The sequence below is a fragment of the Siniperca chuatsi genome, linkage group LG5 (genome assembly GCF_020085105.1).
Source record: "Siniperca chuatsi isolate FFG_IHB_CAS linkage group LG5, ASM2008510v1, whole genome shotgun sequence".
Taxonomy (NCBI): Eukaryota; Metazoa; Chordata; class Actinopteri; order Centrarchiformes; family Sinipercidae; genus Siniperca; species Siniperca chuatsi.
In genome coordinates, this window is record NC_058046.1 from 19,382,380 (window position 1) to 19,406,102 (window position 23,723).

At 39.3% G+C, this 23,723-nt stretch overlaps 1 protein-coding gene across 2 annotated transcripts; it reads right to left on the reverse strand.

Moving 5' to 3' along the window:
- Positions 1 to 30: 30 nt before the first annotated feature.
- On the reverse strand, positions 31 to 23,444 carry kntc1 (kinetochore associated 1). 2 transcript variants are annotated; one of them, XM_044196344.1, is made up of 62 exons: positions 23,293 to 23,444; positions 22,904 to 23,050; positions 22,612 to 22,732; positions 22,198 to 22,313; positions 21,829 to 21,907; positions 21,603 to 21,680; positions 21,477 to 21,511; positions 21,262 to 21,372; positions 20,623 to 20,716; positions 20,256 to 20,308; positions 20,032 to 20,144; positions 19,866 to 19,920; positions 19,677 to 19,775; positions 19,526 to 19,569; positions 19,357 to 19,419; positions 19,174 to 19,249; positions 18,791 to 18,916; positions 18,462 to 18,628; positions 18,244 to 18,355; positions 17,920 to 18,063; positions 17,782 to 17,838; positions 17,447 to 17,518; positions 17,181 to 17,300; positions 16,657 to 16,800; positions 16,463 to 16,558; positions 16,227 to 16,330; positions 16,018 to 16,120; positions 15,795 to 15,929; positions 15,585 to 15,704; positions 15,063 to 15,135; positions 14,605 to 14,672; positions 14,211 to 14,512; positions 13,841 to 14,013; positions 13,310 to 13,410; positions 12,894 to 13,038; positions 12,749 to 12,805; positions 12,493 to 12,656; positions 12,247 to 12,351; positions 12,031 to 12,159; positions 11,690 to 11,806; positions 11,483 to 11,592; positions 11,161 to 11,377; positions 10,900 to 10,989; positions 10,643 to 10,808; positions 7,947 to 8,005; positions 7,624 to 7,840; positions 7,468 to 7,541; positions 7,151 to 7,361; positions 6,875 to 6,987; positions 6,680 to 6,735; positions 6,273 to 6,351; positions 6,069 to 6,193; positions 5,838 to 5,973; positions 5,628 to 5,723; positions 5,308 to 5,364; positions 4,811 to 4,865; positions 4,170 to 4,233; positions 3,592 to 3,721; positions 3,385 to 3,474; positions 2,663 to 2,817; positions 1,189 to 1,291; positions 31 to 935 (listed from the first exon to the last, which is right to left on the reverse strand). In XM_044196344.1, the coding sequence occupies exons 2-62, from the start codon at positions 23,039 to 23,041 to the stop codon at positions 900 to 902; spliced, it is 6,648 nt and encodes a 2,215-aa protein (XP_044052279.1). In that variant the 5' UTR covers positions 23,042 to 23,050; positions 23,293 to 23,444; the 3' UTR covers positions 31 to 899. The 2 variants fall into 2 exon arrangements, with proteins under 2 accessions (XP_044052279.1, XP_044052278.1); XM_044196343.1 differs by having other exon boundaries at positions 19,357 to 19,422.
- Between the last annotated feature and the right edge of the window lie 279 nt (positions 23,445 to 23,723).

Below are 23,723 nucleotides of genomic sequence, written 5' to 3' on the forward strand. Positions count from 1 at the left end.
TATAATAAACAGTGTGATCATAAAAACTGGGAATGCTGTGTGATATTTATTATGACTTAAGTGAAATAAATTACTAATACTAGTAAACATGCGAACAGACAGACAACGCAGGAAGAGAACAAGGTAGAGTGGTAGAGAACATAGCTGGAGCAGACTTGGGGACAAGGAAGGTGGCCCAAGCTGACCACTGGTGAATTTTGCTTTGCAATTTGGCGAGGTCTAAAATAGGTCTAAAACGGTTGGCTTATTAAGTTCACGTTAAAACTTGGAAGACAACTATGGATAATTTTAAAGAACACAATTAGACACACACACAAAAAGGCAGAATTAAATCAAACCCTGGATAGTTTTTCCAATTACATCATTTTTATTTATGTGTAGTACTGTATCCAATATTACATATGCTTTTTGCATCAGTCACTTTCTTATGAAATGCCACTTTTTAGGTCTATACACTGGGTTTGATTTAATCCAGGCGAGAGTTCAGGATACCATTGGCTAATTAATTTATTACAAAAAAATTGTGCGCGGATCACTTCCTCTGTTTAGGGCTCCGCCCCAGGTGTTTCACGTGTCTATACTCGCCCCTGACATGCAATATTTGTTATCCCATCCATTCATAAAACTGTTCCTTATACTGCATGTTAGTCAGCAATTATAACAATATTCACATAATTATAAACAAGCCAGGAGGTAATAAAATAAAAAACATATTATTAGCCAGCTGATTCTACACTAAGTTTTTTTTCTAGAATTCCTCTACACAATCAATAATGAAAAGCATTTATTCAAATATTACATGAACAGTTGAAAGATACATGTGAAGTGCAAATGTTGCATCCTAGCCCAAGACAGACCAAGTAAGAATATATAAATACAGCTGTAGAAACAGTGTCAGTTCATCCCGAAACTCCGTTTTGCATGTTGAGAAACTCCTGAAAAACAAATGAAAGTAGAATTACAAGTCTGTTATGTTTCTAAAACAGACAAACAAAGTGATAATGGTGATATCGAAAAAGGTACACAATCTGAACTAATAAGATGAATACAAAAACTTAAAGGAATATAACTTAAAAAATATTTTAATGTCATCAACCCCAAGGTTGATTAATTATATTAATCTGTTTGTGGTGTTTATTGTCCACTCTATCCTGACTAAACTGGGTCAAGGATATCAGCTTCAGTTACCTTCAGGCAGCTCGGTGAAGGTGAGCCATTTGTCAGCGCTTTCCCTCTTTGATGTTCTCTTTGCTTCATGTACTCACGAGTGAGTGAATCAGCATCATCCTGACTGAAGAGCAGATTAAAAGAAATCTGACGTGAAGAACTCAAATTTTAGGGGTGTTTTTTGTTTTGCTCTTTAACAAATCAAAAGATCCTTAGACACCAGGTGGCATTCAGCAATTACTCTAGGCTGGAAGAGCTGAACAATATCAACTTTAAGAAAAATAATATTGAATTTCAAACCCTGTATAACCCAAAAACCGAACCTATAACTTAAAATTAAATCTAGTTCTGGACAAAACAAAACATGTTTACAGTATCGATCAGTTCTCACAAAATACAGTCTGTCAATTCCTAAGACACTCAGGCGTTGCCGTTTTGTGTTTGGGCAAAAGTCTTTAAAGACCACATCTACAAACAGGAACTTTTACCACCTTAACACTACTTCATGGTCCACATTCTAGACCCTGTACACTAAGCCACATGCAATTTCAGTAAATGCAATGTAGACCACACAGACTTTGATGTGGCAGTGGAAGGCGCTGTGCATTTCCCAGATTGTGCCTTTAAATGTTGGATAAATCAAAATCATCACTCCCCTTTGAATGGATGAACACACTGGCTATTGCATAAAAAAAATACAGACCATAAATAGCTTAAACATGATATCAAATTATGTGGGGAAGAAGGTCATGTGTTGTGTGTACATACCTACTGTATGTATGCTTATGGATAACAGTAGCTTGTTTAGCTCAGTAGTAGCAATAGCTAACAGTAGCTTGTCTTATCCTGTTCTGATCATATTTACATACATATTACATGGAACATACAGAAACCTGTTCTTTATCTTCCTGTAGGGCTGCATCTAACGATTATTTTCATTGTCGATTAATCTGTCGATTATTTTTCCAATTAATTGATTAGTTGTTTGGTCTATAAAATGGCAGAAAATGGTGAAAAATGTTGATCAGTGTTTCCCAAAGCCCAATATGACGTCCTCAAATGTCTTGTTTTGTCCACAACAAGATATTTAGTGTAATGTTATCGAGGAGTAAAGAAACCAGAAAATATTCACATTTAAGAAACTGGAATGAGAAAATGTTGACATTTTTTCTTAAAAAATTACTTAAACAGATTAACAAAATAGTTGGCGATTAATTTAATAGTTGACAACTAATCCATTATATCCCTGTATACACGATTATAATATTATTCAAGTTTCCGACGACTGTCTCAATATGCACTTTTTCAGCTCTTCAAGATCTCCTAGAGTCCCTTTTGAAGTTGAGTTTTCGCAACAGTGGAGGACAAACCCCCTTTGGTTTATGGCTGCCTTATCTCTGACTGCTGGATTTGGCTTCTCCATTTTACCAGCAGTAATGTAAGATGAGAATGATAATCCCCCCCCAAAAAAACCCTCACAAAACCCCCAGCCTACCAGTTCTGGCTGACCAGGTAGTCCACCAAGTCTTTCACCTGGTTAGGTTGGCCACTTGACAAAATAAACTGCTTCAGATGTTTGAAGTGTTTGGTCTTCAACAGTTTCTGGTGCTGTCCATTTTGGCTGATGAAAGTTAATACAGTCTCCCTGATCTGAGGAATCATGGAGGTAATAATGTAATACAATACAATATAATCAAAATGAAAAGAAATGGTTATAAAAGTAGCAACGACGCAAATATGTTTCAATGCACCAGACATCCATTATGTCTACATTTGTGTTGAAAATTTTACTGAGCACTTTTCAGCCAAGATACCTAACATCTTCACACCATCAGACCCATCGCACATAGTTTCCTGTTTACTAGCTTTACTGATGGGGCTGGGGCTGACAAACAGAAACCATTAATGTTTATATATATATATATATATATATATATATATATATATATATATATATATATATATATATATATAAAACAGTAGGGTACATTATGTGTTTTATATGATTTTTATACTGGAACTAGAAAAGTTTTGCTGTTGAAATATTTGAAATAGCTGAAATAGCTGTTAAAATGGAAGTGCTGAAAGAACTTCAAGTTTCAGTTTAAGTGTAAGCACTGAATGAAGATGAAGTGTGAATTTAAGTGAAAGTGCTGAGTGAAGTCGTGAAGGAGGAAAATAATGGAAAGTCACATCTAAACTAAATTAACATCTAACCTGTGAGGGAATTCCAGCCAATTCCCCGGTGTTCATAAACTTTTCCACCTGCTCGAGGACAGCAACTGGGTTACAGACAGACAGGAAGCCCTTGAAACAGCAAAAAGACAGTGATGGTCATGACAATGTGAATGTAATTAGGCCTAAAAGTTACAGATCTTCCAAACGGTTCCTTCTCACGTGTTGCATTGACATAGACGTACTCACCTGGATCTGCTGAGCCTTTTTATTGGTACAGGGGATGAGAAGGAGAGTTCCCAGGGCAAAGGCTGGCAGATTGAATTGCGCGAAGCGATTAGCAATTCCTATCAGGTCCAGATTCAACAGGAAAGGGCACCTTGGGAAGAAAGATTAGTGGCAGGACAGTTGGAATAAACATGAAGAGAATATGTCTTATTATTAAGGTCAATGTTGCCTTTTTTCATTGACAAATTCCAACATTAACAGTAACTCAAACCTGGGTGCATTAAGTGGCATACAATGATATGGTTTTAAAATACCCTTTTTATGAGTGAGGTGCCAAAATTAAAACAAATTGACTATGTTTGACCCTTGTGATGACTTTAAACATAAAGTTTAAGGATTTCTTAACTGGTGGACCGCCAGACTGCTTTGAAACCATATTTTGTGGTTTTCAGTTGTACAACAACCGAAAAGACAACAGTTAAATCTATCAATACATGCACTGAATGTTCATATTCTAGTACTAGCTGTCCATGAAGTTCCACATAGTCCTAGCATGCAGAACAGTTGGTGGTAAATGGTTGAACATGAGTAAAGCGTACTTGAGGAGGAGAACAAAGGTCCTGTAGAGTGTTGCCTGTTGATCAGGACTCAGAGGAACAGAAGCTGTCACCAAGAAAACAGATACCACCAGGAGCATTCAAGAGCCACACTGAACAGTGCAAACATGTATATCAAAATTAAGAGGTTTCATAAAACAGGTAATAATTTAGTGCATTTACTACTAGCTGTCACCATCTTCCCAGTATTTAATATATTGTCCTGTTCTCTATGTGCTTGTATCCAAAGCCTAAACAAAACTCTTGCAACAGGGTTTCAAAGTCTTAGCAAATTTACAATATTTCTTTAGGTGCTGCATGTCAATGCAAGGAGACCAAGACATTTAACACTGGCATGCAAACATGTAAAAGACAATACGAAAGACAAAAAACTATATTTTCTGCATGGGTAAAAAGGTTTTGAACTGAAATTTAGTTAGAAAGGATACAGATGTTCTAGAAGTATTGGTCATATGCCACTTTCTGGCCTTCAGGTATATAAAATTGAATTATAAAATAGATTAAAGCTAAACATTTTAATAAATAACCTTTTAGGCAATCAGCATCAATTATATCAGTCAGCCTCAAGACACATAAATCCATTCAGTTAATGGAAGTGAATTCACGATATATAAACTTAGTACCTGAGACAAAAGGTGCCAGTATCATACTCCTCCAGGTCCTGGAGAAACTAGAAATCTGGGGAGAAAATATAGTAAATATAAGAAAATGTACTTTGCAACCCTTCTGTTTCCCATACTGTAGCATTGATGGTTGGAGACGGTTTTATTTTTGGCTCAACATCTGCTTCAAAAGGTACGTCTGGTGAGCTAGTGGTTAAGTTTCATACCATTCAACTGAAATGTACCTTGTTTGATTCCAGCCACAAAACCACATTTCCTGTCTATATCTCTACTGTCACTGTTAAATAAAGGCAACTGGCCAACTATCTGAGTCATGGCTCTGGTGCAGGTTGCATTTGAAATGTTTTTCTTGTGATATTTTGTACAACATGACGACATTTGTCATATACACTTTGGGACTACATTTTACTTATGAAAATGTAACTCGTACTCAAGTAACAGAGGAAATGACAACGTTATTTGCCTTTTGAATTTCTTGCAATGAACTGTAACCTTACCTCCCACAGAGCAGGCACAGCCACTACTGCCTCTAGCACCCTCTGGAGATGGCTGATCTGAGGGGTAAAAACATACGTGTAAGTTGTATTCCAAAACACACAACCAAGCTGTCTTTATTTAATGTGTTTAAGGATGTTGAGCAGTCCATCCCCCTCAACAATTTTACAAAGACTGGAGAAAAACTAAAAAGACAGACATCATGTACGAGTGACATACTACGTTCAATTTTCTTTTTTTTTTTTTTAAATATAATTTGACTTCTTGAATTTGAGACTAATTGTGAGATTAAGAAAGATTTTTCTGGTGCACATCTCTTCACCAAGTTGAAGCCCAGCAGCTTCTGAAGCAGACTGTTCCACAGCTGAGGGTCGTACACCTGATACTCCAAGCACAGGTCTGCCACCAACCTCACCGCCTGAATAGAAAAAGGGTGCTTCAGTTTTTCTGCTGTGTGTAACATTTCTAACATAGTGAAGCTGAAATTAAGTAACTAGCTGGAATAATTTTAATGTTTTCAGTTGGAAAGTACCTGTGGCTCATGACTGTGGTTCTTCCACAGCCCTTTAATCAAGCCCTCTTTGGGACTACTAAGGAAAGACTGCACCGTGTAAGGGATGTTTAATGCCTCCAGTTGAGAGACAAAGATGTAGCACTTCAGGTAATATCTGCATGGGAATATAAAATACACAAGCATAAACACATCTTACAATGCAATTAATTATTCCATCAGTACTATTAAATGGATTCCCTGGCCTCTTACTGAATTTTGGTCCTGGGGATCTGCAACTGAGCCTCCAGAGTGGCGGCATCAGCGAGGCGGACGAGACAAAGCAGCGCTCGAGTCCGATGGCAGAAGGTGAGACGAGGCCCAGAGGTGCTGAGAGGCTACAGGAGGAGATCCAAAAATCAGCCACTTTCTCTGGACGCTCTGTCCAATTTTGACTCACTGCAATTTATTACTCACCCAGGTTTCGGCAGATAGGATAGGGTTTAGAACACGGACAGCATCATCCATTGGGCAAGACTGCAGCATGTACACCACCCTACGAGCATCAAATAAACAGTAAACAGAGAGGCCGACACATTTTGGTGTTATGACTCTTTGTCAAATCATTGTGGATGTCAAATAATACAGTGACTATCAACCTAATGTACAGTAAAATGCTAATTTCATTCGTAACAGATTTATGCTGTACATAAAAAGTACTCTACCAATTGATGATACAATCTTACTTCCATGTAATTATTTTCAACGTAAGTTATTTGGTCTCAATGATCACTCAACATTACTTTTAAGCAAAGATTTAAAGTGGTAAAGAGGAAAACAGATTAATGCAAAAATGCTGCAAAAAGCATAAATGATGTCTCTACCTCATTAAGTCTGGGTCCTCCTCGATGTTGCTGACACATTCATAATTACCAATATCCTTTATTAAAGAAAAATGTTTTGTCAAAATTCTACACAATGGACTTAGTGTCCCAAATTTGATAAAACACAATGTAAGCAAGTTAATAGGAGATGAACAGAAACTGTGATTAGCTAATAAAAATAAGGGAGTGACAAACCTTGGCAACAGCAGGGCCTGTTTTGCAGATCCATTTTTCCAACATCATGTTACGGATTTTCAGGAGATCCACGTTGTTGATGGCGGCTATTTCCTTAACCACTGCATGTATATCTGCTCAGAGGCAAATGATCCGATTAAAAGGAATCAGCATCGTTGATGACTTGCTCCCAGTTACAACATATCAAACAATTTTAGCATACTTTGTGAAGCAGGAGCGTGTTGTGTTGCTTTACTTCAGCTTCTACAGCAGACTGCTGTGTCAAAGCGTGCTCACCAGGATAACTTTGACCTCCTGTGTCTCTGTAGTGCTGCTCCACACTGCCGTGCTCATACAGGGCCACTATGAGCCTGGCTGGCAGCCCAGTCAGTTTCAGATGCTCTGGGCTGTTCAGCTGGCTGGTTATCAAGGTATTCTCAGTAGCTGAGCGCTGGAACTGCAGCTTCAGCTTGGACAGAAAGGTCTCCCCTCTGGCTCGCGCTGCCTCCTGCTCAATATTAGAGGGAAGTAAACGTATGATAAAACTAACCAGATAAAGATGTGAGAGACTTTACACTGTATAATTTCTGCAGGTGAAAATCACAAATACAGACCTCAAGGTTTGGATCTTTCAGCCAGGCATCTCCAAGAGCCAAACAGAACCTAAGTGACTGTGTCTTCTCGTAGCCTGTAGAGAGCAGGAAACAATTCAGTACATAAAAACAAACACACAAGCAGAGTAGTGTCAGTGTCTAATCTGCAGATAAAACCTGGTGGCAGCTCCTGGGTGATCTTGTGGGCTGTGGCAGCAGCCCACTCTGGGCTCTGGATGCAGTGGATGTACTTCATCATACTCTTGGCCACCTTGAAAGTCTCCTTATTGTAGCCATGACCCTGACCCTTTTTCCTCTGCTCTAAGAGTAAAGGCTTCATCTTCTTCTCAAACACATGGTTCGCTGCTGACATGTTTAACTTGTCAAGGCTCACCTGGAAAGAGACAGGAAGTTTTGAATAACAGTCAAACTTTATGGATAAATCTCAAATTTTTGTGATTATACAGAGTAAAGATACTTTTTAGATTAGTGTGCTTTACCTTCATCAGTTTGCTAATCAGAAGAAGGGTAGGGAAGGTCTCCTCACTGAGCTCTGGAGCTAAACACAGAAAGATATTTTGGTTTCCTCAGTCTTAACATAATTCCTAATATAAATATAATAAAAATACACATTTTGTCAACTGAAGCTTCACAAAGAAGTCCTAGATGGCACACAGTGTTTCGATTGATTGATTTTATTAGACAATTTCATAAAATAAATAAATAAATAACACCAGCTCAGCCAGGGCAGTGAGAGCTTACATAAAAGAAAGTTAGGATAACACAATAAAGCCCTAAGAATCAGAAATACTTTATTGATCCCCGAGGGGAAACTCCTTTGTTATAGCTGCTCACTATCACGTCAATGCACACAGGAATAGAAGTACTAAGAAAATCAAAATATAATACACTATAATACAGCTAAGATAAATTAAGTACAAAGTGGATATAAGTATAAAAGCTAAAATAAGTGTAAGTACAAAAGTGGATTTACAGGTTGATAAGTATGTACGGTATAATACTATGTAATAATATAAGTAATAAGTAATAGTGCAATAATGAGTACTGTCAAGTGAAGCAGATTAACCTGCACAGCAATAATATAAGTATGAATAAATCCCAGTGACCATGGTGATAATACACTGTGATAGCTTGTAGCTTTTAGATGCAAATGCACGGCGCTCTGCAATCCTGAGTTAGCGTGTTGTCTGTGCACAGACGACACGCTAACTTGGGATTGCATATAAAGTTCGGCTATTATGCTACAGATGTTGAATAAACATTCGCAAACAGTTTGCTCAACTTATCTCCACTAGGCCACTCCAAAGTCTTCATTTTGTTCTTCAGCCACTCAGAGACCCCACAACAACATCCAAAGAACTGCAGGCCTCACTTGCCTCAGTTACGGTCAGTGTTCATGACTCCACCATAAGAAAGAGACAGGGCAAAAATGGCCTGCAGAGTTCCAAGACGAAAACCACTGCTGAGCAAAAAGAACATTAAGGCTCGTCTCATTTTGCCCCAGAAAACATCTTGATGATCCCCAAGACTTTTGGGAAAATACTCTGTGGACTGACGAGACAAAAGTTGAACTTTTTGGAAGGTGTGTGTCCCATTACATCTGGCATAAAAGTAACGCCGCATTTCAGAAAAAGAACATCATACCAACAGTAAAATATGGTGGTGGTAGTGTGATGGTCTGGGGCTGTTTTGCTGCTTCAGGACCTGGAAGACTTGCTGTGATGAATGGAACCATGAATTCTGCTGTCTACCAAAAACTCCTGAAGGAGAATGTCCGGCCATCTGTTCGTGACCTCAAGTTGAAGCGAACTTGGGTTCTGCAGCAGGAAAATGATCCAAAACACACCAGCAAGTCCACCTCTGAATGGCTGAAGATGAACAAAATCAAGACTTTGGAGTGGCCTAGTCAAAGTCCTGACCTGAATCCCATTGAGATGCTGTGGCATGACCTTATAAAGGCAGTTCATGCTCAAAAACCCTCCAATGTGGCTGAATTACAACAATTCTGCAAAGATGAGTGGGCCAAAATTCCTCCACAGCGCTGTAAAAGACTCATGGCAAGTTATCGCAAACGCTTGATTGCAGTTGTTGCTGCTAAGGGTGGCCCAACCAGTTATTAGGTTTAGGGGGCATTCACTATTTCATACAGGACCATGTAGGTTTGGCTTTTGTTTGCCCTTAATAATAACAACCTTCATTTAAAAACTGCATTTTGTGTTTACTTGTGTTATCTTTGACTAATATTTAAATTTGTTTCATGATCTGAAACATTTAAGTGTGACAAACAAATAAGAAATCAGGAAGGGAAAACACTTTTGCACACCACTGTATTTCAACTTGGATTAATTTTGATGAAAAACCGTTTTGATTATTTTGATCGGTGGACCCTTACGGACTAAAGGAATATAAATAATCGAGAAGTGGACACATATTCGGACAAAGGTAGGGAGGCAAAACTTCCCCCCCGTCTCTCTTGTTTACCATGCTGGTAAATCTGAATGAATTATAGTTTGGTGCTCATCGTAAAATAAACTGAACGATTGAATTGTGGAGCATTTAACGATGCGTAGCATGTCTATATTAATAAAAGTTTAGACCTGTATATTTGTATGCCCGATCTACGCAGCTTAGAACTAGCTCAAGCGGGTGACCCGGTGGCTTTAAGAGGTTTTATACATCCAAGGAACTTCTATAAAAACCAGACCTGGCGTCTAATTGAGATTCAGATTTTGGTCAGTAGACGGCAAAATTTTGGAACCTCGTGATAAAATTGTATGCAAGCTATGTAAGCTACAGTTAGCCTGCCATTCCAGCACTAGCAATACAAAGTTTCACTACGCTAACTTAGTGCAAACTCTCGCTCTCTGTACTGACAAATCCGCTCTGCGCTGGAGGTTTCAGGTTTCTTTGCCATTGTGATTGGCTTTCGAATTTGTGACGTTCCAAATCTAGCTTGTCCGAAGTTTGAATCTCAGATTTTAGATAAGTGCACAGATGTCGCCCCCTTCAGTATAGGAATATGAAAACACCTCTCTAGTGACAAACTTACAACAATAAAGTCAAGGTCTGACATTTTAGGGGACTTAAACATAAGAAAAACACATTTCTGAGTGGAGAGATTTGACAGCAATACTACTGAAGCATGAAAATAAGACAATGACAGTGGCCAACTCACAGATAATCTTCCAGTAATGTTTGGTCTGCATAAGCAGGTGGAAGGGCAGTCTGCTGTTGGACAGGTGATTTGACAGCAGGCTGTTTTCCAGATGATATGTGTTCTCCACGTCTGAAGGAGGAGAGATTCGCTTGTAGGACTTTAGGTGCTGAAGAAGGCCCATTGCCTGTGGATTAAAAGACACTGGTTGCTAGTCTGCACAATACATTTTAACAAGGAACTATTTAATTTTAAATGTGCTGATGTGTTTTTTTTACCTGACTAACAGAAAAGCTTGTCACATTCTCATCCGCAGCCTGTATGATCTTCAGCACTACTTCGATCCTCTCATAGTTGTAAGGGCTGAGCTGTATGAGAAAGGCGTGAAAGGGTGAAATTGAAATTGTCTTATTCTATCATAAATTATCAGAAATTTCACTCAAGAAAAAGGGCTGAAAAACAATTAACATTGAGCCCTCATGTTAATGATGTAATGCTTTAAAGATCTCCCTCTTTTAGTTTGTCCCCCATACACAAACCTTGAACATGGCAGCACAGAGGCTGTCGGTGAGCTCGCTCGTGCTGTGTAACATCGGGATTATCTGCAGGACTCGCTCCAGCGCATCTGCATGACACAGAGGCTGCATCTCTTCCTGGCCTGTGCCCAGGTCACCTGCACCTTCCTCGTCCTCTTGGAGCAGCAGTAAGGTGGTGATGTACTGGTTGATCACACTGTCACGGTCTAGACCAAAGGTGCTGCAGATGGAAGCAGAGGTTGACTTTTATTTATATTTATATTTATATATATATTCCACAATGAAATAGACTGAAGAATGTGACACTGTAGAGTGAGCAGCTGACCTGCAGTACTGGAGGATAATGTCTGGGGTGATCCTCCTGTTTTTCACCAGATCAGGGATCAGACTACTCTTCATCTCAGGCCGCTGACGGAACACTGGCTGGATGGATATCTGGGGCAGAGCAGGGGTAGACATGGTAAATGTCAAGTCATGAGAGACAGCAACAAGTATAATGTGAATATAAATATGAAGTGGTTTTCATCCATACCTCCAATTTACCAAGCTTGATGCCCCATTCAGCATCAGTGATGACAGAGAGAAACTTCTCTTGTTCCTCTGCCTCATTGTACAAGCAGCAGAGATTGGCCCCGATCCTGGCCACAGCCTGAAATAAACAAGAGGCGGTCGCTGATTAGATTTGACACAGACACTGACTTAATCTCTAAGGTCTGATGTTAGTGTCACAACAACTTTATTATGAACTGAATACACCACAGAATAACTGCTTCCATGAGTTTCCAGTATCAGTATTTAGCCTTTTGCCTGGTTCTCTCTCTTTAATTTCCATTACTAAAACAATAAAAGGAAAACAGTGATCATATTGCCTACCAAGATTTTATCATAGTTTTGCCAGGTGTTGTCAATAACCTTCCACAGTAATTTGGAGACTTCTGCTTTGGAGAGGAGCGTACAGAGTCCAATAGCCAAATCACAATCGACCACCCTCCAGTTGAACACCTACGGCCCATAGAAAATAGAGATACAGTTGTTTAAAAATATACTAAGATGCAGTAAATCTGCTACTACCCATCATATCAGACTCACCTTGTTCAAGAGAGCCACAGCAACAGCATTCAGAGACGAAGTAGTTGTCTTTCGAAGATTATTCAAGCATATATTGTACTTCTTAAGCTCTTGGGTATCATAAAGCTGAAAGAAGAATTAGCAGTTAACAGTGACATTTTCAGTACAAACATTACAAAATAGTTTTGCTTAGTCTTACTGGCAAGTAGCTAAACCTATAATAATGGTACAATTGTTCCAGAAACACATAAAGCATTACAGCCATACCTGTACACTGAGCTTTACATCCATAACATTAGAGGTGACATGCTGCAGGCAGCTGCCGTATGAGTTGACCAGCACTCTGAGGGCCAGCTCCAGCTGACTGCACTCCTGTAACATTTGTAACATGCTGGCCAGGGGACCCAGGAGGGGCCGCAGGTAGTTTGAGCCTGCATGTGGGCCAGGCAAGACACAAGGTAAACTTTCAAAATGACAACTTCAGGAAGAAAAAATAAAATATAAACTTAAGTAGACTACATACCATCTTCAAATGAGCAGTGTGACAGACAGGAGCAGTCCAGGGGGTACAGTTTGGTATCTGCAAGATTAGGAATAAATTAGCATAACAGTTGATGAAACCAGTTAGCTGTAGACTATTAAATAGATGATTAATTTGAGCATCTTACCCCCAGAAATAGGCAACAAGCAGTTGGTAATTTCATATTGGACTGGAAGCACAGAAACTGGGTCCAGAACAATGCAATCTTCGTTAAAAACATCCTGAAAACTCCACTGAGAATATGGATCTTTTTCTGCCTCCAAGGTCAAATCCTGTGACAACACACAATTTAAATACAAAATGTTATTTTATGCATTTGGTTAATTTCACAACTTTGCAAAGGGTAGGCATTAAACATTGTTAACTTACACAGGCTTTTCTTGCTTATTTCTTAATTGGAAGAATTTATGGGAATTTTGCATGTTAAATTTTCATATTAAACAGGAAGTCTTTTACAGTAATTGCACAAACTCCCGCTTGAAAACCAAGACCAGACCAAAATAAAGTAAATGAAAATGGAAAAAGATAGGATAAGATACCAACCTTGGCTATGAAGCCATAGTTGTCTGATAACTGACACTGATGATAGACATCCATAGCTATCCGTGTGCACTTGCAAAGTTCCAGACAGTCCAGGAGCAGATCTGTAACAGTTATTATAATATTAACGTTAGGGATTTTGCAATGAACAAATGATCTGAAGCAATAGAGAGCAGCCAGGCTAGCGCACAGCTCAGATGTCACACAAAGAAAAATTTGACTTGTGAACTATGTAGCCTAGATGCTTCTTCAGTCTGTTGTCCTGAAGGCAGTCAGCATCTTCAGCAAGACCAGATACACTCTGTGTATTATCTATGTGATTTGTACTTTTTACTGGGTTTAAGACTGAATTTCCAGTCTAGTTTTCACAACAAAAGTGTATTAATTTTGTACTGCAAGATCACAGCAAATGAACAAAGATCAAAAGGTATCTAGTCTTATAGTTGAGTTACAAAACCAGCGCTGAATCACATAGCTAAATTCACCAGCATAAAATGTTGTTGAACATCATTGATGTTTACACACGTTCTTTACCTGAGTGGCACACAGTGATGGCCTGGCAGGCCAGATCGTGGATGACTGCTGGCAAGTCCATGTCATCAGGAAGCACCATGGGCACATCTGCCTCCAGCATCTGGCATAACGTCTTGGCAGCAGTGAACAAAACCTTCCCTGTGCTGGTGTTATAGTGGTGTTCATACAGCTCACTGAAGACATGAAGGAAAGAGAACCAAGAAAACATAAGAGATTCTCACTGGACAGGGCTGGTATTTTATTTTATTCTGAATTCAAAAATATTTAAACAATTTATCAATATCTTCAATAAGAACTCATGGGTGGGTAAGCCCCATCAGTTTCCCACCCCTGGATTCATACACATGGCACAGCATCAACACATGCAAACCTGAGGATCTTGAGGGCCTTGTCCACCTTGCCCACTCGCAGGGCTCGCAGGGCCAAGTCAGACCAGAGCTCCTGTTCGGTGCGCTGCAGCTGCCTTCCTAGACGACGTAAGCCAGCTTCTGTAGAGATAGTCTTGGTCTTGCCATCGGGATCATTAGCCACAACTGGAGTTGTCGCAGCCTTCCCCTTAGATGAACGCCGGCCACGTGTGTTTTCATAGGCTGTGATGTGATGCTCCTGGATCTGTTTTCGGATGTTTGGATCCTCATAGTTGGAGGGGGTGAAAAAAACATCAAAGTCCTCCTGAAGAAACAGACAAAGAGGCTGCAGGTTAAAGAAACAGATTAAAGAACAGCTGGAGTAAAACTTAAAAACATTCCTTAAATGAAACTCACCTGTAGGTGGGCGATCGCCTTGAACATGATGAGGTTGTTTTCACAATCCATGCTTTTAAGAGCATCATCTGCAGGGGACATGAAACCTGGTATCATTCTTGGATGTTAAGGTGGATGTTTATAACATCTCTTTCCCTAACCTTTGTCTGTAAGCTGTGTTTAGATGATACATGTCTAATTTCAGGTGACAGGAATGAAGTGTAAAGTGTGCAAAGAATCCATTTGTGTGATGTTTTACTGCTTCATGTAACTACACAAAACTCATGAAACTACATTTTCCTGAAGCATCCAGCACATGGAGGTGAGAGTCTAGAGTCAGCTAAAGAGCTGGAACTGAGAGGAACACATTGAGTTGTTCAAGAAAACCTTGGCAGGGAGGACAGGGCTGACAGGGATTTGAAACTGCGGTTTCTGAATGAAGAACACTTTAATCCACTTACTGTAAAGTAAGTTCTTACGTTTTTGGATTGTATGCAGGTATTTCAGAGCCTCCACCATCACCTGAGCTATGACCATCCTGTGTTTCTTGTGCTATTGAAGACAGGAGAAAGAGAAGATATACAAAAGTTGACATATACAAAATGCCAGAATGAATACATGCTTACCATACTGCTGTTCGACTTTTCATGTTCAGATCTTGAAGTGATAATTGATTTAAATTTCATGTATAGTCTACATGCTTGTGATGTTTATAGCTGTGTAGGCATCATCTAAATATGCAATCACAGGTACCCAGGGAAAGGCACCCAGGCAGGGACAATCCTGGTATATCAGATCAAATATCTGTCAGCAGCACCAGAGATGCAATTTTGAAATGACTTCTAGTTCTCAGCAAGAACAAGCTCTAATTCTTAAAACCATCATAAAATGCGCCAACATATGACTTCAGTGGTTGTGAAATTGCACCCAGCCTTGAATACAAATACATATAATGCAAATTACCTTTTATTTCAGACACATGACATCTTCCCTCTGCTCACCTCATCAGATATGTGGTCTTTGTCCTCCAGCTGCAGCCTAGCCCAGGAGGTCAGACGCTCGATCACACACTCTGCCTCTGCAGTGGACAGCTTCTTCAAGATAGTCATGCATTCCTCAGTCTGAAAGCAGCATAAAAACCTTCCTATCAATATGTCATGGATACATAAAAAGAAACACCATTTAAATTTGGTGATTTCATATTTCCATACCTTGCCTTGGCCAATCAGCTGGATGAGATACAAGTAATTTATGTGCGAGGTTGGAAGTTTGTATGCTTCAGCTAATGTCAGGGAGTCTTCTAAAGACATTGGCAAGTCTTGCTTCAGGATGTATCTAATCAGTGTCTGGGGAGGATATACAGCATATGACAGAAGGTTTAAAGGCAGGCAAAGTAGAAGTCATATGTTACGTAATTAATCACATCAAAATTACCATAATTTGAGTGCTGTAAGAGAGGTTGAAATTGCGGATGCCATAGCCCCTGAGAAGTTTCCTGATCTCCATCAGACGGTAGCTCTCCTTTAAAAGCTCTTGTCTGGGGAATATATCAGTTAGAAGAAAATTATATAAAAACTGCTAATATTACCACATTTTTAAATAGTATTAAAAAGAAAATCAGGGTGAGGACAATGTAAACATACTTTGGTCCATCCATCTCTAGGTACTGCTGAACCAGTTCTTCTACCACAATACTCCAGGGCACTACAGCTTTCTGCATGATCTCCAGCACAGCATCCACCATCAGCTGGCAGGAAATACAATAGTGTGAGATTTAACAAAACCGAGTACAAACTTTACTGTTTACCATCTTATTGACTGGCTTTTCTGCTGCTGTTGTGGCTGATTTTCACTCAAATATATGTGCCCAGAAACTTACGTCAGTATCAGTCATGCAACCTAGCACAGCCACTGCTTTGGCTTCCCATTCTGTGAAAAGTGTTGTGGTCTGAGAGCTGCAGCGCTCCAGCAGATCCTTGTGAAGATCAGATTGAGAAGAGAAACACTTATCATCAGGCATTTGGAAAATAAAAATGTTTGTCTCCAGTGGGCTTGGCAGTGGTAGAGTTCTACCTTGATATACAGTAGAAGTAGCTCATCAAAAGGAATCTTGTGTTCTTCAGCATACGGCAGGATACTGCTCTCCACTGTGGCGGCAATCAGCTCTGGAGCCGGCACTTTGTCCAGCATGAAGAATGCGACACTCCGTACACTTCCCTTTCAAATACACAAGGAAGATAAATTATTAAGATAGGAACAACAATGCAAAACCAACTCAAAACATACATGAATATCTTACAATATAATGTAATTCAAGGCAACACCACCACAGTGCACTTAAAAGATACGTTTTCATTTTCATAATGAAATAACATGTAAACCATAATATCCATAAAACAGTGCAATCTCTCCAGTTCTCCACTGATATCTACAGACAGAGATAAGCATAACCTGAGTCCCTACATGATTCCAAACTTTGATTTTCTTTTAGCAGTTTTTGCAAGTACTTTAATAAAATATTTGTTTCCTGCTGGAGATATGGGAAGCTTGTTTGAAACTCAATTGTCATTACAATACGTCACTAATAAGAGACAAACCTTCTCAAAGACTGAAAGTGAAAGTCTGCAGTTGTATTTCTGGTGGAGTTCCAGGAGCTTATGGAGGTTGGACACCAGGGACTTGAGGTTCTCCACCTCTTCTGCACCATAATTATCATCCTTAAAAAAAAAAAGAAGATACAAATAAATCATGGACCACATATTGTCCCGATAATTAAGTTACAATTAATGCCCACAGGTAGATCATGATTGTGAAGGCACAAACACTCAGTCATAGCGAAAAGAGAAAAATGTGGCTAACTTACAGATTTCATCCATGTCCATAGAGAGGGCAGTCCAAGCACTGCCAAGTCCAACCCGTTCTGGGGCCATGCACCCTGGAACAACATACTACATTTATAATCATTGGTTTAACTATAAGTATACTGTATATATGAGCAAGCTATGTGCTTTTCCCAATTATCTACTACTGTAATTTTAGCTTGCAATACTTTTCTCAGGTCATCAAAATCATTCAGAGCTTCAAATTAATTTATGCTCAGCCCCAGTGGTTATCTCTGCTGCCTTGTAGTGCATGATTGCAAAGACTGGTTTTACTTAACTCTAAGCATTTCTGGCCAAGATTTCTTTTTCAATTTACCTTTTCTGTTAACTCCAGATTCCTTGCCCTCTGCTCCAGCCATCTGGCCAGGATTTTCTATGGGGACATAAAGACAGAACTTTTACTACTGAAAACACCATATGGTGAAGATGACGATGATGAGAGAATGCATCCTACCTGTCCTGTTGGAAGCACTCTCCTTACAAAAGGAACAAAAACTGTCCTAAACCAAGGACAGAGGTCTTGGGATGGCAGGTCCTCTGGGATGGCACTGAGCATGGCTTCAAGCTTGCTCTCATTAAACTCTGCTGCAAGCTGTCCCTGTCACAAAACACAGTGGTAAACAACGTCACAACTGACCCTGACACCATGATATTTCTCACAGAAATGTTTTGTTTCATCATTGTTCAATAAGTGTTAAATGTACGTGTAAATACAGTTATTGATATATGACAAAAGTCTGTACATTGATTCTGGTGAGTGCATGAAGCTGTTCTTTACCTCATATCTGAGCCAAAGGAGTTGTGCACCCTTCATGTCGCTTTCTCTTAGGTGGGTCAGAATGTCTCCTAAATTGTCAGTGCTGTTCAGAAACTCAATCCAGGTGATGCCACTATGGATGACAGAGTAACATACAAAAATCACACATCAGTGCACATAATGAACAAACCACAATATGGAACATTTACTGTACAACACAGGAGACCACTAAGACTTACTTGAAATATTCTGGGCCGTGCAAGCTGCAGAATGTTGCCAGCCTGGCCAAGGCCTCTTGGATCTGTAAGGAGGAGTATCGTGAGGCAGCATGGTTTAGCATCTTCTCTGCTGTCTCAAAGGTCGGCCACGGAGCCTTGAGGCAGTATTCCACCACATACTGCTCATCCTAGAAAACACAAAAAAATACTATAATACTACTAAAATACTAAAATTCTATTGGTAAGGGGTTAATACTTGATAACAATTTGAATTTGCTATGACTAACTCAAGAAGTCCAAACTGAAAGATTAGACTAAACACTCTACAAAAACAACATTGTTACACTGACTGTGATCTTCGTCAGGTTGGTTTTGGCCTCCTCCACAAGTTCAGACCACACATCCTGTCCATAGCCACCCACCGATGCAGAGGCCAGCTGCTCCAGCACAAAGTCAAGCTTCACCTTGTAAACAAGCTGAACAAAAACAAGATTGTTGGTTGTGTATAGCCCCATTTAGGGTAGTAAATTACCACCAGCTGCACCGCCATACTGAAGAAACAATACCAATTCTAAAGGCTTTTTCTACTCTAAAATCATACTTCTCTGGTCAAATAGCAAAAATCTTTTATTCCATTGTCCACTGAGGCCAAAAGACAAAAATAAAAAAGTCCAGCCCACAACAGTCACATGAATTTTACTTTTCCTTACAAGACTCACAGACAGACACTTACCTCTAAATCCAGCTCAAATGTGATGGCAAACTTTTCAGCCTCTTCAAACATGTGTTTGTGAAGAAGTCTGCTAAGTCTGGGAATAGAGAAAAGTCAAGAAAGTCAAATTATACTGACATCATATAGACTTTGGTTACACAAACTGCAATTATGTAGAAATGTATCCAATTAAAATGGCGGTACCTGTTCTCAGGCAAAGCCTCTGTGAAGCATCTCACAACAACAGAAGACATAGGCTCTCCTCGACTACTTGATGAAGAACAAGAAAAAAAGATCACCTAATATTTTAAAACCATATCACTGTGCCAAGTACTGGCTTAACATCATAGTAATCATACAAAATATATCCTACCTCTCTGGGTTCTCACAAATCCCCTCAACTAAATAAATCGTATCCTGAAATCAAGGGACAAAACAACTGACTTACATGTGCAGAAATATTAACATCTAGAAATAGCACGTGCAAAATAAATATAACAATTTAATAAGTGTTGATTGTTTACCATATTTATTTTTGTCTCGACAAGACAGGAGACCGAGGAGACATCCAGAGAGTAGCAAACAGTCATGGAGGGCAGAGATCGTATTTGCAGTGAGTTGATCTGAAAAATTAAAAACCAGCATATGGAGTTCAGAATAGGTCTTGAGATAATCATCTATTATAGTTTCTTCAAAAGGAGTTGTACTGCTACCTGACTGTTGTCTTGCTTTGTCAGTGTAATCATCTTCATGCTCCCCTTGTCCTGGCTGTGATACACAGATTCATTCACATTTTCAGCATTGTTTAATTGAAACACATCCCTCTGTATATTACAGCTACAGTGGATTATATTTATGTTATAAAACATTGATACATACGCCACCATGGAGGCAGAGCCACATTCTGTGGTGAGTTCAAAGTCATGAATGGCAAGATCCGGCCAACAGTGAATCATGACAAGGAAATGTAGGTCCCAAAGACTCAGGGTGTCCTGAGAGTGAAAAGAAAACACAAAGCAATCCATATATAAATCTCAATTACTTTTGATCGAACCTCATGCAATGGCATATCAAACAGCTACAGGTGATACCACTGAACTCACCTCAGTGTCAAGAATATACAAGAGATTTTCCACCACCACCATTTTCCTCACACCTTTGAAGTAAACATATAAGGAGAATATATGTTACAACTCTCACACAATCTACTCAGGCATTTTAACTTTTTACTTGTTTTGCAACTGTTTCACATCGTGTTTCTGTCTTATCTTTTCTCTTTTACCCAATACTTTGTGTTATACTTTATTTATTCCTACCCATGTCCAAAGACCTGAGCCCATACATACCTTCATCACTTGTTGATTAGAAAAGTTAAATGTTAAATTTTTAGATGATAATAAATATTCAGCATCTTCCAAAAGGCACGTTAACAATGTGTAGCTGTATATAGTACATGAAGCAAGAGCTTACCTGGAATTAAGCTGTTGTTGACAGAGTGAACAAGGCACATCTTGGCCTGATGAGGGTCCATCGTCCAGTGAGTCACAACATTGTCTTTATTCCCCTGTGAAGATATTGTTGTTTTACTGTTTTATATAAAAGGAGTAACTACCATCCCTAGAAAGGTTATATTTACACAAATATATTTAAAGCTTAATTTAAAAAGTTTGTCTTAATGGCATGGTAAAGATTGGCTTCAATTTTATTTTGAAAACATACTTAGTTTGCTTATGTGTGTTGTTCCCCAGCAGTGGGACTGTTTCGAAGAACAGTAACACAACTGAGTTTCAAAAAGATTTCCCATCAGCAAATCTTAACTTGCAGGAATCTACATGCAAGTACTGTACAAGTTACCATAAATGTACGCAAATGTGTGCTCTGTGATTTCTTAGCAAGCTTTCTGACGGAATAAAAATGATTTGCAGAAAAACAGCATAGTATGAAACAGAGACTGAAATAACAAAGAGTAATTAATATTTAAAGTACCATGGTCCATAAGTAGAGCTCATTTTATTTTGTCCTTTAAATATGCTTTCATTCACATGTAACCAATGTATCATAACTGCAGGTGGTAAATAAATAAATTAAACTTCTCTCACAGACACTGACCCCAATCATTAAGTGGATTTCATGGCCCAGATTGAACATCACTGCTGTACTGCAGCTCTCGTCATGGTAATCACTGGTGGAGCAGAAGTCTATCTTGATCAGAGACTGGAGCTGAGTTGAGGAAAAGTGTGATTATATTTCTGCCGTTCAAAAAAAACCAAAAAAACAACAACAACATTTTGCTATTACATGGAAAGACGATTCCCTTAACTTACCTCTTTCAAAGCTCCCACGTCCATTTTCTCAATGGCTGTGATGACAAAAGAAGAATGAATGTTTAATTCGCTCAACAAAATGGCTCCAACAAAACTTTAAGTCTACCACACACAATGTTTTGATACCTGTCTCGATCTTTGCCAATGCAAGGTTTGTAATGTGGAAAAACCCATCCTTTATGAGAAGGAACACATGGTACATCCCTGTCAACAAAAAACACAATGGTGGCAACACGCCCTTCAGAAAACACATCATTAAAGTTAGAGAATAAATTCTAAATTCCTTCATGTTTCCAGTGCACACTACCACCTTCATTTCTCATGACAGATTCTACTCTTTTTGAAATGTTACCTAAGGATGCCTTGTCCTCCTGTATGATGAGATAGCTGTATGTTTTCTTATCTCCACTGGATGGTTTTTCTACCAAAGCCTACAAACCCAGAAAATGACTCAGAAACATTAATGTACATAAGTGAAACACATCATGGAACTCAAGCTCATTTAAGAAAAAGACACAAAGTTATCAGGATTATTACTGATGGTGCCATCATCTATTTCATCTCAAGTGCTGTAGGTGAAATCGGACAGGTACAGTATAACTAATAATTATAATATTTACTATAATTATAACTATAATTCAAGGCCAGACACAGAGTGTTCATATCTAATGTAATCCTAGACTAGGAGGCCTCATAAAAATTAAAAATAAAACACTCATACCCTGGTGAGAAGGATTCTCTTGTGTGGAACATAGATCAAATGAAGGTTTCCATTTCTTTCACAGACCACCAAAAACTGTCCTTCCAGACATACATCAATAGCATCCACATCAGTTTCTGAAAAATAAATCTTGGTATTAACGTACAGTAGTTACTGTGAAGGGACAAAATGCATTGATGGGGAAAGGCACGATGAAATCTGGCATGTGACTGAACTTTTACAGTATTTTCAAACTGTTTGGATTATACAGCCAGCCTTAACACAGAGAAAGCAGTGTCCATCAATCATCTTGAATTCTTGGACCAGCTGATTTGAATGCAGCCACATAGGCCATCTCAGAGGACAGAAACTGACATCTGACAGAGAGTAAACAGTGTGAAGATGAAAGGAGGAATATAAAACGTAGTTGTGTACCAAAGTGAAGAAGCAGTCGGATGGTCTGATAGCTCTGGTCAAACAGGATAACTGTCTTGTCAGCAACAACAATGCTCCAATTTGAACCACTGAAGGAGGAGAGACGGGGATCTGCCTCCACCTGCAAGAACCAGCATTTCCATCAAATCACTGGCAAGTGCTGCCACTAGTAGGGTGATAGACTCAGGCCCAGAGTAATTCGCTAACGTTAAGCCCCTTGATGTGAGTGTGTAGTAAATAAATGGAGCAACGGGTATAGAAGAGCATGTTCTGTAAATATTGACTTCATTACCTCATTGGCAGTGGAGATTTTGACCAGTGTATCCACCTGATACAAGCCGCTACCATTTTCCTCCCTTGACACACTGGCGAAACGGACAGTGTTTGTGTCCTCGTTGGTCAGAAGTTCAACGTCGCTCCACATCGCCATTTCGTGGCGCTAAGTTACAGGGAAGAAAAGTGATCTGTTCCTATGATCTAAAAATGATCTGTTTGCTTGAAATACATTAGCTAATAATTCAGTTGCGCGTTAACGTCACCATAATATTGTGATAACGCTAACTAATGCTAGTAATTCAGCCGAGTGTTACAAGACTAACACAATTTAAGATAAACTGCTGATTTCTATAAACAATGGCAATTTGGCAGATTACAATGTATTTACAGTTGATAGTAACTCACCACTCTATTGAAATAATCAGACAGCTACAACATCCAGAACCGACATAACTCAACAGTAGTTCAGAATTTGGCGGGTTTGCTGTAGGGCAACAGGGCTGATTGGGGTGAGGTTTCCCTGAGCTTTGCCTTCCAGATACAACTTTCCTCTCAGGCTACGTACAAATCGTGCCCCCTTCGTTAGGATTGGCAGAAGTAAACCCCAACCACAGTCCATATTTTAATGTTATGTTTGTTTATGTTATGTTTAACTATTGAATTGACGAAGCTTGTTTGGGCTGTACACAGCCTAAGAGTAAGTGCTGCCTGACAGGCTTGTGTCAGGTAAAAATATCTTGGTTCTACTCACAGAGGGGCGGGCCATTGCAGGAATGCCCGGAGAGCCTTGTCGCGTTGCCAGGTTGGATACCTTTCGGATTATTGCGTGGTCTACG

Bases quoted from the DNA above. Each gene is read 5' to 3' on its own strand.
- kntc1 (XM_044196343.1), bottom strand. From the start codon at position 23,041: ATGGCGATGTGGAGCGACGTTGAACTTCTGACCAACGAGGACACAAAC. The intron at 19,423-19,525 runs GTAGGATATATT...TTCTTCATCAAG, and splicing joins ATTTGTGAGAACCCAGAGAG to TAGTCGAGGAGAGCCTATGT. The intron at 14,513-14,604 runs GTGAGTTTCATT...CTGTTTCTTCAG, and splicing joins AGGCGATCGCCCACCTACAG to GAGGACTTTGATGTTTTTTT.